This window comes from Aplysia californica, unplaced genomic scaffold, assembly GCF_000002075.1.
Source record: "Aplysia californica isolate F4 #8 unplaced genomic scaffold, AplCal3.0 scaffold00098, whole genome shotgun sequence".
Classification (NCBI taxonomy): Eukaryota; Metazoa; Mollusca; class Gastropoda; order Aplysiida; family Aplysiidae; genus Aplysia; species Aplysia californica.
The window spans coordinates 581,693-594,202 of record NW_004797368.1 but is presented as its reverse complement, the minus strand read 5'-3'; the positions used below and the strand labels follow the sequence as shown (position 1 = coordinate 594,202).

Below are 12,510 nucleotides of genomic sequence, written 5' to 3'. Positions count from 1 at the left end.
GTTTGGGTATCCCAGGAAGTGATGACATCACATTACTAAAATAAGCAGCCAATCAGAAAGATGCGTCATTTCTAAGATTAACGGCCTGTCCTTACCCCTACCCCTACCCCAAGCCCAAGCCCTCAATTCTGCTCTGTCTCATGACATAGTGGTCGCTCGTTACGGAAGTCCTCTAGACTAATACCACTGGCTGTATCTGACTTGCCTAGAAACATAGGCTAGAGTAGAGTCGGGTAACTTCACCACCCTCAGTTGGCTCGCGACGAAACAAGCCTACACCTCCTCTAGGCTCAATTCAATGTAAATTATTCCAGTGAGTTTCGTCTGGAACTTTTCGTAGCCAATGAACATGCAGAAAGCCCACTGATTGGTTTGCTTGCTAATCGTACTTTATCTGCTTCGTTCGTTTTTCAAGTGGATATGGTGACGGGGAACTTCGCCACCATATCGGGGAAATTCGCCAGTCCTTGAGGGGAAATTCGCCATACTGGGAGATCATCTTATTTCTTTATATATATGTAGATTATTAAACACATGTAAAAACTTATCTTTCGTTAAAGGGAAAACTGCATTTGCAGCTGCAATCACTTTGTCAACAATTTTATTTCTCTCTCTCCCAGCCCTCATTCCAAAAGTAGATAGACTAGAGACATGGTTGGCAAGAGAGGTTTTTTGGGAACGCTAGATCTAGATCTAAATTCTCAGGCTGCCCCAGAGCAGCTTTGCCCACCTTAAACTGCTTCAACGGCTTTCTCCAAATCACTTTATAAAGTTTTTAAACAGGGAATCTATCTCATCTCGTTGAATCCGAGTTCTCGTTGAATCAGAGCTCGTTGAATCCGAGTTCAACTGTATTTTGGATGCTCAGGCAGATTCAAAGTTGAAGAGATAGATATATATAATTTCATAATGATGGGACCAGAGTCCGGTTTAGTTAGATAGCCTAGATATTATTAAAATTATATTTTCAATGCCTGCAGAAGTGCTTAAAATTCTACTATGTATAACTGACACAATGTACTTTGAATTTGGACATTCATTACAGTCCAATAGAGTCAGTTTTGTAATTCTTAGGCCGGCTCTAGATCTATTTCTCCGAACGCTCGGGAAAATAAACTTGAACTCTATTTCTCCAAATGGACTCCGTTCTCAAGGTGTATTTTTGCGAATGAAGTGGCCTGTGTGTGTGTATGATGTGTGTGTGTGTAAGGTGTCAAGTGGGGAGGGGGGGAGGGCGTGGGGGCATTTAGGGATTTTTGGGTGATTTGGATCTAGTTTTTGCTTTAGGAGTTTAGGGGTGACGACTATTTAATGCAAAAATAGGTACTGCCAAAGTCGAGCAGTCTTGTTTTTTCTCGCAGTACCTTTTGATTTGAAGGCATTTTCAAATGAAGTATCATGTATAGTCCGGGAACGTTGCCCCAACCACAATTGAAGCATCTGAATAGGAAGAGGCTAACCGTACACTTAATGATGGCACTGCTGGACTGGCAGTGGCAGGCTAGCCAATGGCTGACTTGTAAAAGTTTGCAATACACCTAACCTAAAGTATTTTATTTCAAACGAAACCAAAAGGTGACTAACTGACATGCATAGTATTTATTAAACCTGATTCATAAAATTAAACTTGTATCTAATGAGACCTGTGTACTCAACAGGTTTTGGTCAATAGGGCCTCACCTAGATCTAAGTACGGCTAGATTGACTTACACTCTCACAAAAATAACCCAAAAATCTCAAGAACAGAAACCGTTAGGAGAAATAGAGGTCAAGTTTATTTTCCCAAGCATTCCGAAATAGTCACTTCGTGTGAAGCTTAATAATTAATGTTTTAGTTAAAAGAGTAAGAGTGTAAATTTAGTCTCTATAGTGTAGGCCTAAATAAGGGACTCAAAGATTTTAAATAATTAAATACATATGACACAAAGATCTTTATCTGTTGTGTGATATGGTAATTTCTCTGGTGAGATGTCTTATTATGAAAATATTTTCCACTTCTATAGAGAGAAGCCAAAACGCCTCTTTGAGGTCTTTGTCGAAATTGCCAAGCCAGAAGGAGAAAATGAAGGTAATATGTCTGTCTACCTTTACTCTACTCTTAAATTGATTCCTTCCCTATTTTCTCTTACTTCACTCTGAGTCGAGGTCTGTCGCTCACTGTTCCTTCTTTCCAAGTCATTTGAGACATCATGGTGAAATAAGGCGCTCATCAAAGTAATTAAATCAAAGTAACCAGCATTTTTCTGTCCATTGGGCAATTTTTAAAAAGTTTTTCTTTTTTTGGCTTAGTTCAACACCTTACCTTTCCATTTAAAAACACATTCTGTGTGGATTTTACTGAACAGCGTTGATCAACAACACAAACAAATGTAACTTCGCAGTTTCCAAGAACACTCAATGTTTGGAATCACTCAACTTGGGCGGCCAATTAATCGCTAGTTTTACCCCTGACACCAGGTCAGGCGACTGCCACCTCCTTCAATTGCAAAATATCTCAAGTTACATTGCAGAAAGATGGGTATTTTCTTCACCAAAAGCAAGACAAACAATCTTTAAGATGATACCAATCACTCTATGCCCAAAAATTGATGAACAGTTGATTCCGCCGCATTGTAACACATATTTTTTTGTCTTTTTTCTCCTCCTGTCCTCTTTGATACAGAGTCTTTTCTGTCCTTTTCTTACTGTGGTTGTTGTGTTGTAATTCTCTCTCTCTCTCTCTCTCTCTCTCTCTCTCTCTCTGTCTCTCTCTCTCTCTGTCTCTCTCTCTCTCTGTTTCTCTCTCTCTCTTCTACTCTGTCATTTTGTTTTTCAACTAGTTATTGTGTCCATCTCCTTCCTTTTTTGTCCACAAGTTGTATAGTGGTTGATTATGATTTTGGACAGTGTTTTGGTTAGTATGTGGTAGCTTGACACTGCATGTTGAAGTTGTATGGAGGATAGTTGTATTTCTTTCATGATTTCCTCCCAGACTAACTGTATGATTGTGTGGAAAACCTCTCTGGTCTTGCCATTTTTAAATTACACATAGATACTGAAGAGATTCTGAGAAATTCTCAAACTGTCTTATTCACCCCTTTTTTTTTCCCAGCTCCTTTCATTATTCAGCAATACCCATCAGATTATGATGACAAGGTGAGATGTTTGTATAAATTTCTGTTTTGTCTAGGGAGCTTTTTTATCTTTGAGAAAGCTTTGAAGCATAAAAGGAATGTGAATGAAATCTCTCTATCTGATAAACTCACTAAATTTAGTCAAGAATATTTTGTGCACTTTATTTTGAAACTGACATTTTTTTCATATTAACTGTGAAGCTGATTATTTTTAAAATTTTTTTTCGTCTGTTTATGATGTTTAAGAAAAATTATTTTAGCTGGGATAAATCAATTTGATGTCCTTCACTGCTGGTGCTTTTTCTCTTGTTTGATGGGTAAAGCTATTTCTTTTTTGGTTTAGGCAGAACGCTTGAAAGATATGATTTGTGAGCTTTCATTTTTTTCTCAAGAGTTTTTGTACATAATTGTGTTAAGGTTTTGATATGTTTTTTGTTCTTTTATCATCACCTTGGTGTAGTCAACATGTTTTATCTGTTGGATGACGAAGAGGGCAAGTAGCTGATTCGCCATATAATTATTTATTAGGTATAAACTTATGTTTTTTCTGAGGATTTTTTCATTTTCATGTGAAACTCTTTAACCTCTGAGTTTTGTTCTTTTCTCTGTGCAGGAGGCACTTGTGATGATCCCGAAATTTGCATACCCTTGCAACACAGACTCGTGAGTTGCATTTTATTTTATCTTTTGTCATTTTATCCAGGTTGTTGTCTTAAATTGAGATATATTTAAAGATATCTTGTCAGGGCCTCTCGTGGTCTAGAGGTATGGTGTTCACCTCTCAGTCAAGAGGTTCTGAAATCGAAAACTGACGGCAATAAAAAACTTTTTTTCTCTAAAATCTCTCTGCTCCTCTTTCCTTTACCTCCAAGTCTTTCAAATGCTACTTGTGGCTCCTTACTCCTGTCTTTCAGCCTCACCCTTGATCTTAAGTAAGGTGGGTAAAATCAAAGACCTAGCCTTCTTGAATAAAGTCGATTCGTTTCTGATGCCCCCGTTTGCATGTTGTATATATTAATTAAGAGACCTTGGTGGTCCTAGAATTGATTGGAGTTGGTTTCAGCCTTCACCTGAGAAAAATTCAGAATTAATTCATACCAAAACTGAAAAAGCTCTGGTCAGTTTAAAAAACAATGAGTGCCTTCAAAGTTGGAATTTGTGGCTTCCTGGGGGCAAAGGGCCTTACATTGTAGGAAAAACAGCCACCTATGATGTAAAAGAGTTCTGAGGTCAATAACCATGTGCCTCATTGGTGTTGCACTAGTTGAATTTCTGTTCAGTTGTATACTTGAATTATTTCATTCTGTTAACTCTAAGTAATGAAATCAACACATAAATGTGACAGGTTCCATCTCTGCCCTGATGATAGAAAGAGACCTTTAGAAGACGATTGTAGGGAACTGAACTTGAAAACGGATGTCATTCAAACCTCAGAAGTGCACTTTAAAAAGGGCTGTTATGGTGCGGAATGTGATCCTAAATAATAAGTGTCCGTTTTTCGGTTCATGTACCTAGGTCTCAAGTGGATCACTTCACCTTTGTGCTGACAGATCTGGATAGTCTGTTCCGCTTCGGCTACTGTCGTCATGCCACCGGTCATCAGACCTGTCTATGTATACTCAGGTAGGGATGCTTTACCTCACAGGACTGAAGGAAAGGATTTATTATAATAGAATAAAATCTTAGTATAAATTTTTATGAATTACTATAATGTTTTTTTGTCAGTTGACCTATCTTGGTATGGCTCTTGGCACTGTCTATATGGCAACTAACACAAATATGAACACATCCTCGGGCATGTGCATGCTCACAGGAACATGTACCTCTCTCTGGCTGCCCTCGCCTGCAAGTGATCTATTATAAATTGAGTTCAAATGTTTTAGAAAAAAGCTGCAAAATTGTCTCTCAAATGACAAATGCCAAGCCTCTTTGCAGTTGTGGAATTCTTTAATTATATTGTATGTATACATTCTTTTAAAGAAAAAGATGAATTTTGTCTTTGTGAGATGAATATTTAAAAAAGATAAATTTATTTCAGGCTTGAATTTTTGTTTTTTGGGGGTTTCTGCTTCTCACAGCTTCTTTTTATTTTTTAAGTTTAGTTTTAGTAGAGGTTTTACGGCGCTCACAACTGCATAAGGTCATATGAGCGCCAAAAGATAAGAGGTGTTACAAGATAGTAACATACATAAAAAAGAAGAAGAGGAGATAAGGACGATAGATGTTTGACAGGAAAGAAGGAGCAAACCACACCAGAGCACCCGCCAACCGCCCACCTTCTTTTTTTTTGTCTTCAAGATAATGTGTATTGTGTGGATAAAAAAACTCAAGTCTTATGACGGTCTTGTTCTATTTGTCTATGCATCGTCATGAATGTTGTGTAAATATATGTATGTGTGATTGTGTGTGTGTGAGTGTGTGTGTGTTTGTGTGTATGTGTGTGATGTGTGTTTGTGATGTATGTCATAGTTTGATGTGAACACCTACACTTCATCATAGAAAGGATGTAAATATAAGTCATATTTGGTGTATTGTTTTCTGGACAAGCAGCATAATTATATGCCTTACAAAGGGCAAACAACAATTTTTTTTCTACATTAGATCTGTTTTGTTTGGATCTTACCAACGGGTGAGTGAGGGTGATTGGTGAGTGCTCTGATGTGGTTTGCTCCATCTTTCTCATCAAACATCTGTCGTCCTTATCTATCCTCCTTCTTTATTGTGTTTGTTACTCTCTAGTAACACCTCAAATCTTCAGCACTTATATGACCTAGTTGTGTCGCAAATGCCGTTAAACACTGACTAAAACTAAACTAAACTGATGAGTGGTTGGATGGTGCCAGTTGTAGGTTTAGCTACTTTTGTTTTTCCTTATTGTTTTTTTCTGTCTGCCTTATGTTCTCTTTGCACTGAATGACTTAATATGTCTTACTAAAATTGAAAATATTGCCTACAGTTGTTTGCCCTGGTGTGAGATCTACTACAAGCTTCTTGACTCACTGGCTGAGATCACGAACCGAGCGGAGAACTCGCGTGTCCTTGACTTTCTCAAGGTCACCCATGAACATGAGGTCCCCCTACCAAAGGTCCCAGTGACTATTGTGTCAAGAGAAGAGGTAAAATAATTTGGTTTTGATGTTTCCAGTCAGGTTGGAGGGTTCCTCGGGAAGGTTGCATTTCTTTACTCTCCCTCTGCGGTTTCTGTCAGTTGCTTTTTCCTAGTGCTAAATTACCATTATCTGATTTCACCTTACACTGCTAAACTAAGCTTTGTCAATGTTTCCAAGTCCCTACTGTTCATAGACAGTGCTTAATGTTCTCAGTGAAGAATATTGAAGGGCATTTGGTTTTTGATGTTTTCACTCTTTCTCTCCCATACACAAACACACATACACATGAGAAGATATGTAGGCAAAGGCATGCGCTCCGCTCACACAGGCGCACACATACACACACACACACACACTCACACACACACACACACACACACACAAACACACACACATTTGCACGCACACACTCTCTCACACGCGCACACACACACACACACAGAAACATATTTAGCACACATGCACTCACACATGCATATTGTTGCATACATACACGGACACATATCAACCCACACACATGCACACAATGAGAGATTCTCATTCTTTAAGACATACTGACTCTAACTCTAAGGTTGCTCTCCTGTCTTTGTTTCAGATGTTCAGCTTTACGACCCCTGACCCCAGCGTGTTACCCGGCATTCCTGCTAGTGTAAGTGCACTTCATATATCTTCACCATAGAAGGGCATGTGTGTGTGTTTGTGTGTTCTCTGTGCTTGTAGTGTGTGCATTCTCTCTTTATGTACAGAATTTGTGTGCATAGTATGTCTGTGTATGTGTGTGTATGTGTGTGTGTATAGTATGTCTGTGTATGTGTGTGTATGTGTGTGTGCATAGTATGTCTGTGTATGTGTGTGTATGTGTGTGTGCATAGTATGTCTGTGTATGTGTGTGTATGTGTGTGTGCTTGCGTGTGTGTATAGTATGTCTGTGTATGTGTGTGTGCTTGTGTGTGTGTATAGTATGTCTTTGTATGTGTGTGTGCTTGCGTGTGTATAGTATGTCTTTGTATGTGTGTGTGTATGTGTGTGTGCTTGTGTGTGTGTATAGTGTGAGTGTGTGAGTGTTTGTGTCCACCCACCTTGCCATAGTTTGAGATACATAGAGATAAAAAATCCCGACTTTCCCTTCCTTTTTATTTCAGAGAAACCTGACCGAGTATTACAATGCTGTTGATTCTTTCAACATGATGCTCATTTTTGCCAGGTAAAATTCTTTGTGAAAGTGTGTATTTGTCTGGACAGATATAAATGACAGGTGGTTGGAGGGCACCGCTGGTAGGTCCTACTCCTACTTCTTTACTTTCCTACTGTTATTTCTGTCTGTCTGTCTTACTTTTCCCAGCACTAAATGACCATTATTGTGTTGCTGTGCTTCTGTTTACTAAAACAAAGATATAGATGTTTTTACAGTTTTAACAATCCAGTTTTTGTGCAGGCTTTGTAAATTGTTTGTGTTAATGACAGTTGACTATGGGTAACCAGAAAAGGGGGGGGGGGGGGGTGTTGTGTGTGTGGGAGGGGGGGGGGGGGGGGTGTTGTGTGTGTGTGTGTGTGTGTGTGTGTGTGTGTGTGTGTGTGTGTGTGTGTGTGTGTGTGTGTGTGTGTGTGTGTGTGTGGGGGGGTGTTGTGTGTGTGAAATTATACTTTTTTTGTTTTCTAAGTTGATAAGAATTCTTCTCTTGCATGATGGCACTGACTTATATAGACTGTGAATGTCAAGTTGACACTGATGGTATATTTGTCTTGCTCTCTTACTTGCTCTGTCTCGCTCTCGCTGGCTCCCTGTCCCTTTTTCCTCAATCTTCCCGGCCTCTGCCCTTTCCCTCTCTTTCCCCAACCCTCTCCGACCCCCATCCCACCCCCCCAATCTCTCCTTCACTCATTATGTGCTTTATACTACAGGGTCCATGTGCATTGTACTGTTGAATATGTCAGACGGTCACCCATCGTGGAAAACTAAAGTGGCTGTCTTAGACAGGTGGACATCTTACATAATGTCATTGTAATGAGAAAAAAAAAGAAATGCAAGTATGGAAAGGGAAGTGGCCGTTAGTACAGGTGATTGTCTTATACTTTAACTGTATTTTATTCTGGTATCTATACCTCCCCCTCAAGCCGCCCCCAACCCCTTCCCTCTCAAACCTCTCTTTCACTCATTTCTCTCACTGTTCTTGCTATACTTCTCAGCATGCTCCATGAACGTCGTATCTACATGACCTCCCGTAAACTCAGTCGACTCACGGCCTGCATCCATGCTGCGGAGGCTCTGCTCTACCCCATGCACTGGTAAGACTCTGCATGCAGGGGAGGGGGTGTGGCATTAGACATTACTGGGATTGAAAGTTTGAGTGATGCAGGAGCGCTTATTGTTATCTAGAAACCAAAGAGAGAAGCCCACAAGCTGCACACATCCTCAAGTGGGAGTGGAGCCTTTTAATGTTCAAAATGTGGCAAACTTTTCTCTTGCAGAATTTGTCTCATTGGCCACAGTAAAAGCCACAAGTCATCGTAATCTTTAATTCTTCAAATTCTTCTATTTCACTGGAAGAATAGTCTCCTCTGCGGATGTATTGGTCATCGTCAGACTTTGAAGGAGGGGGTATATAATTATTATTACTATTATTATTATTATTATTATTTTATTTTTTAAAAGTTTTATTATTATTGTCATCAGAACATTGACACACACAGGAGCAGTTATTGTAATCAATCTGACACACGGGGGTTGTTATGGTGATCAGATCATTAACTTACATAAGGGCTATCATCATGACCATTGTTTTTGTATGTGTTCTTGTGGATAGTTTGGCGAGCGCCACTCTTTTTTTTAAAAATCGCTTTCATTGTGTCTGTCTGTCTGTCTGTCTTGCTTGTGTTTTCATGCATTAAACAGCCATTATTATGTGGATGTGCTTTTCTTTACTGAGTGGATGGTTGGCGGGTGCTCAGGTGTTGTTTGCTCCTTCTTTCCTATCGAATTCTTATCGTCCTGATCTCTACTCCTCTTTCGTGTTTGTTACTCTCTTGTAACATCTAATCTTCGGCACTTTTATGACCTTATTGTGTTGCAAGTGCCGTAAAACTCTTACTAAAACTAAAAAACTCTCTTTGCTGAAGCATAAAGCTGTTGTTCCTGTTTGATTCATTGTTGTTGGTTTGTACATTGTGTATACTGTGATATTGAGTATGCATTCTATACGCAATTGTAAGCCAAATTTCCCCTTTTGAATGAATGAATTAATATTTTTTCTTTCTTTGTTGTTTGTATCAGGCAACATCTGTACATTCCTGTGCTTCCTGCCCACCTCATCGACTACATCAGGCAAGTGGCTGTGTCCTAGTGGCGTTTATGATGTCACGTTTAGTTGCATTTTTCCTTCCCAAGCTCCTAACGTGCATGTTTATGCAGGCAGCTTTTTTGAGTCTGCATGTATTTGCATACGTCGGGGTGTGTGTACATCTGTGTGTGTGTGTGTGTGTGTGTGTGTGTGTGTGTGTGTGTGTGTGTGTGTGTGTGTGTGTGTGCTCAAGAGTAAGTGTGTCTATGTATGGACCTACCTTTGTGCAATTTAGGTTATGGCATTGTGGTTCAGATGCCATCTTTATTATTTTGAGATCTGAAGCTTGTGAATCGACAGAAGAATATAATGGTCTATTTTTAATTTGTTCTTCAAAGCGACTGTCATTGTCAGTGCCACACGCACATTTATCTTCATGGATTTTTGTTTTGATCATTTTGTTGATGTTTGGTTCTGTTTGTTTTTATCTCTCCAGTGCTCCAATGCCATACCTGATAGGCGTACATAGCAATTTATTAGAGGTGAGTCATATAGCTACTTACTTGTCTTACTTGTCCACTGTGCTGAGGTCACTGCAGTCGGAACATGTCCATCTCTGCTCTCCCCCCCCCCCCTCTTCAGGACCCATAGTCATATAGCTGTGTAGTATCAGGTTACCTGGTTGTGTAGAGTGTTGTTTCTGTATGTTCGTCTTGCTCTTTCTAGGCAGTAAATAGCCCTTACTTTGTCAATGTACTAACCTCAAGTTTTTGAAAGTGTAGTATGCGCTTGTCATTGATTAATATTTGAGTGACATTGTGGTGAAAATGAGCACTTGTCAAAATATGATATGGAAAAAAAAAATGTTCCCACCCATTGGGCAATTTTGGTAGAATTTGTATTTTTAATCTCAGGGCCTTGTATTGCTCACATACATATATTTCTGTTTGGATTCTACTGAAAACGTTGCTCAAAGGCACAAAAATGTAAATTTGTCTTCTCCAACTATATTCAAGCTTTGTAAGTCACCAAACTTAGGCAGCCATTTTCTCCCTAATTTTACCTAGGCACCCTCACACTCAGTCATGAATATTACAAGAGGGGGTTGTTTGGACAGGAGTTTTCTTGGACAGGTGGTCTTTAAGGAGGTCCCATTATATTTAGAACTTCAGTCATTTCTTTTCACTTCCTTTAACCAGCATTCAACCATAGCTGCAGCTATGACATTGTACTGCATGCGACAGTATCTATTCCACAACCAAGTAACCAAGGAAGTAAGCATTTTGTGACGATGTGGCTACATATGTCATCATCCGAGCTTTTAAGATAGTGTAGACCTGTACCCCTGAAACACCCGCGCATCTGTCTTGTAATGGGAAGACTCTTCCGAGCACAATGAGAAAATATTTTCATTTCATGAGTAGGGAAGTTGTTTGATCAAATGTCTGTCTGTCAGTCCTGTTCTTTCCCAGCACTGACTGACTGTTCTTGTTTCAATGTGTTACACTTAAGCCTAGACGCAAAAACCAAAAATCTCTGACCTCCTCAGAAACTCACGTTGAACCGGGTGGATATCGGTGATGCTGTACTAGTGGACTTAGACAGTAACACCGTGGCCACTTGCTACGATGACCTCGGTGACCTGCCCAGTGATGTGGTGAGAAACCAACTCCTTTTTTTCACCTTTGGCTTTGGGTGGCATTTCTATGAGTAGACCATAAAGTTACAAGAAGTTAGATTACTTTTTAAAAATCACAGGATGATTATATTTGCAGCCTCCAGAATGACTCATTTCTATCTGTTTCTGAATATCAGTTAATAATGGCTTCTTTTAACTTTAAAATTGTGAAGATTATGAGTACCCCCTCAAACTATGTCCTGGCTGTCAGCTGGAGGTTTTTATTGCCTTTACGTGTTGATAGCTGTTGCTAATGTCTGTGACACTCATTGCAGTTCCAACCGCAACTTGTATTTTTCAGTCGAGTTACCTGAAGAAAAACCTGAAGACGGACGTGGTGAAGAGTTCAATGGACGCCATCTCAAAGGCTTTCCTGCAGTCTCTGGTCAGACTTATAGGTGGGTGACTTTCTTGTTGTAGGAGAGAGAGAGAGAGATAGGTGGATGAGTGTTAAGCTGTTGATGTGTAAGGACTGTCCTTGGAAACATCTTCATTTTACTGTGATAATGATAATGTCAGACTAACGCCAAAATGACACTGCCCTATAATCACCACCACATCATAAAATGGTAAAAATGCAGCAGCAAATTTTTTTCAATTTGTAACAAAGGAAACCATGCGAGTTCTTTTTCAATGTGCTCTCAGCAATGTGTTACTTATCGTTGTGCTTCTATGGATCGTGTTGATAGCTTTTGCAGGATATTAGTAACCTACTTAATACGGGTTTCTATTTTTTTTTCTCATTAGGCTCCACTTCCATTTACCCTACCCTATTTTTGGGTTCCTCAAAAGAATGAAATGGGCATGAGTGCCAATGTGTTTTTGTTTTACTCGGTTACGCATGATAAGCAAAAAGTTTACTAGGTTTTTTGAAGCATACCTCCTGAAACATGATTATTATATTGATCTGACTTTTTTAATTTGATCAGATATGCTATAGTGTCAATGAGTTTCTTAAGATTTTGAGCCATCAAAACTATGATAATTTGCTTTTTTTTATATCTTGAACAAATGAGCAAAAATATTTCAGGGCATTATAAGATACAAAGCGAGCTGTCATCAATATGTCTGTTTGCTTTTCCTTTTCCCTGAACCAACACTGGATTCTCCGCAGGTGGCTATCGAGACGCTCTGAAGTTCCGGGATGGTGAACCCATCACCTTTGACCCTGAAGCATTTGTACAGTCGAGGCAGTCACAGAGGACGCAAGCCTTTCTCGAGGGAATGCTGACACTGCAGATATTCCAGCAAGTAAGTGCAAGGAGTTTCTTTGTTCATCCTCACTATTGTTTGGACTGAAAGTTTCTACTTCTTTGCTCTTGATTTCCCCC

General features: G+C 39.5%; 1 protein-coding gene across 2 annotated transcripts in view; it reads left to right on the top strand.

Moving 5' to 3' along the window:
• Positions 1-12,510, top strand: part of LOC101861029 (DENN domain-containing protein 1B) — a 40,724-nt gene that overhangs the window by 1,177 nt on the left and 27,037 nt on the right. For both annotated transcript variants that reach the window (XM_005095205.3, XM_013080756.2), the window contains exons 2-14: positions 2,004-2,068; positions 3,092-3,135; positions 3,727-3,776; positions 4,629-4,736; positions 6,070-6,229; positions 6,819-6,872; positions 7,366-7,427; positions 8,411-8,509; positions 9,495-9,545; positions 9,998-10,043; positions 11,051-11,158; positions 11,481-11,577; positions 12,294-12,430. In XM_005095205.3, coding sequence (XP_005095262.2) covers positions 2,004-2,068; positions 3,092-3,135; positions 3,727-3,776; positions 4,629-4,736; positions 6,070-6,229; positions 6,819-6,872; positions 7,366-7,427; positions 8,411-8,509; positions 9,495-9,545; positions 9,998-10,043; positions 11,051-11,158; positions 11,481-11,577; positions 12,294-12,430 — 1,081 coding nt within the window. The remainder of the gene's footprint in view (positions 1-2,003; positions 2,069-3,091; positions 3,136-3,726; positions 3,777-4,628; positions 4,737-6,069; positions 6,230-6,818; positions 6,873-7,365; positions 7,428-8,410; positions 8,510-9,494; positions 9,546-9,997; positions 10,044-11,050; positions 11,159-11,480; positions 11,578-12,293; positions 12,431-12,510) is intronic.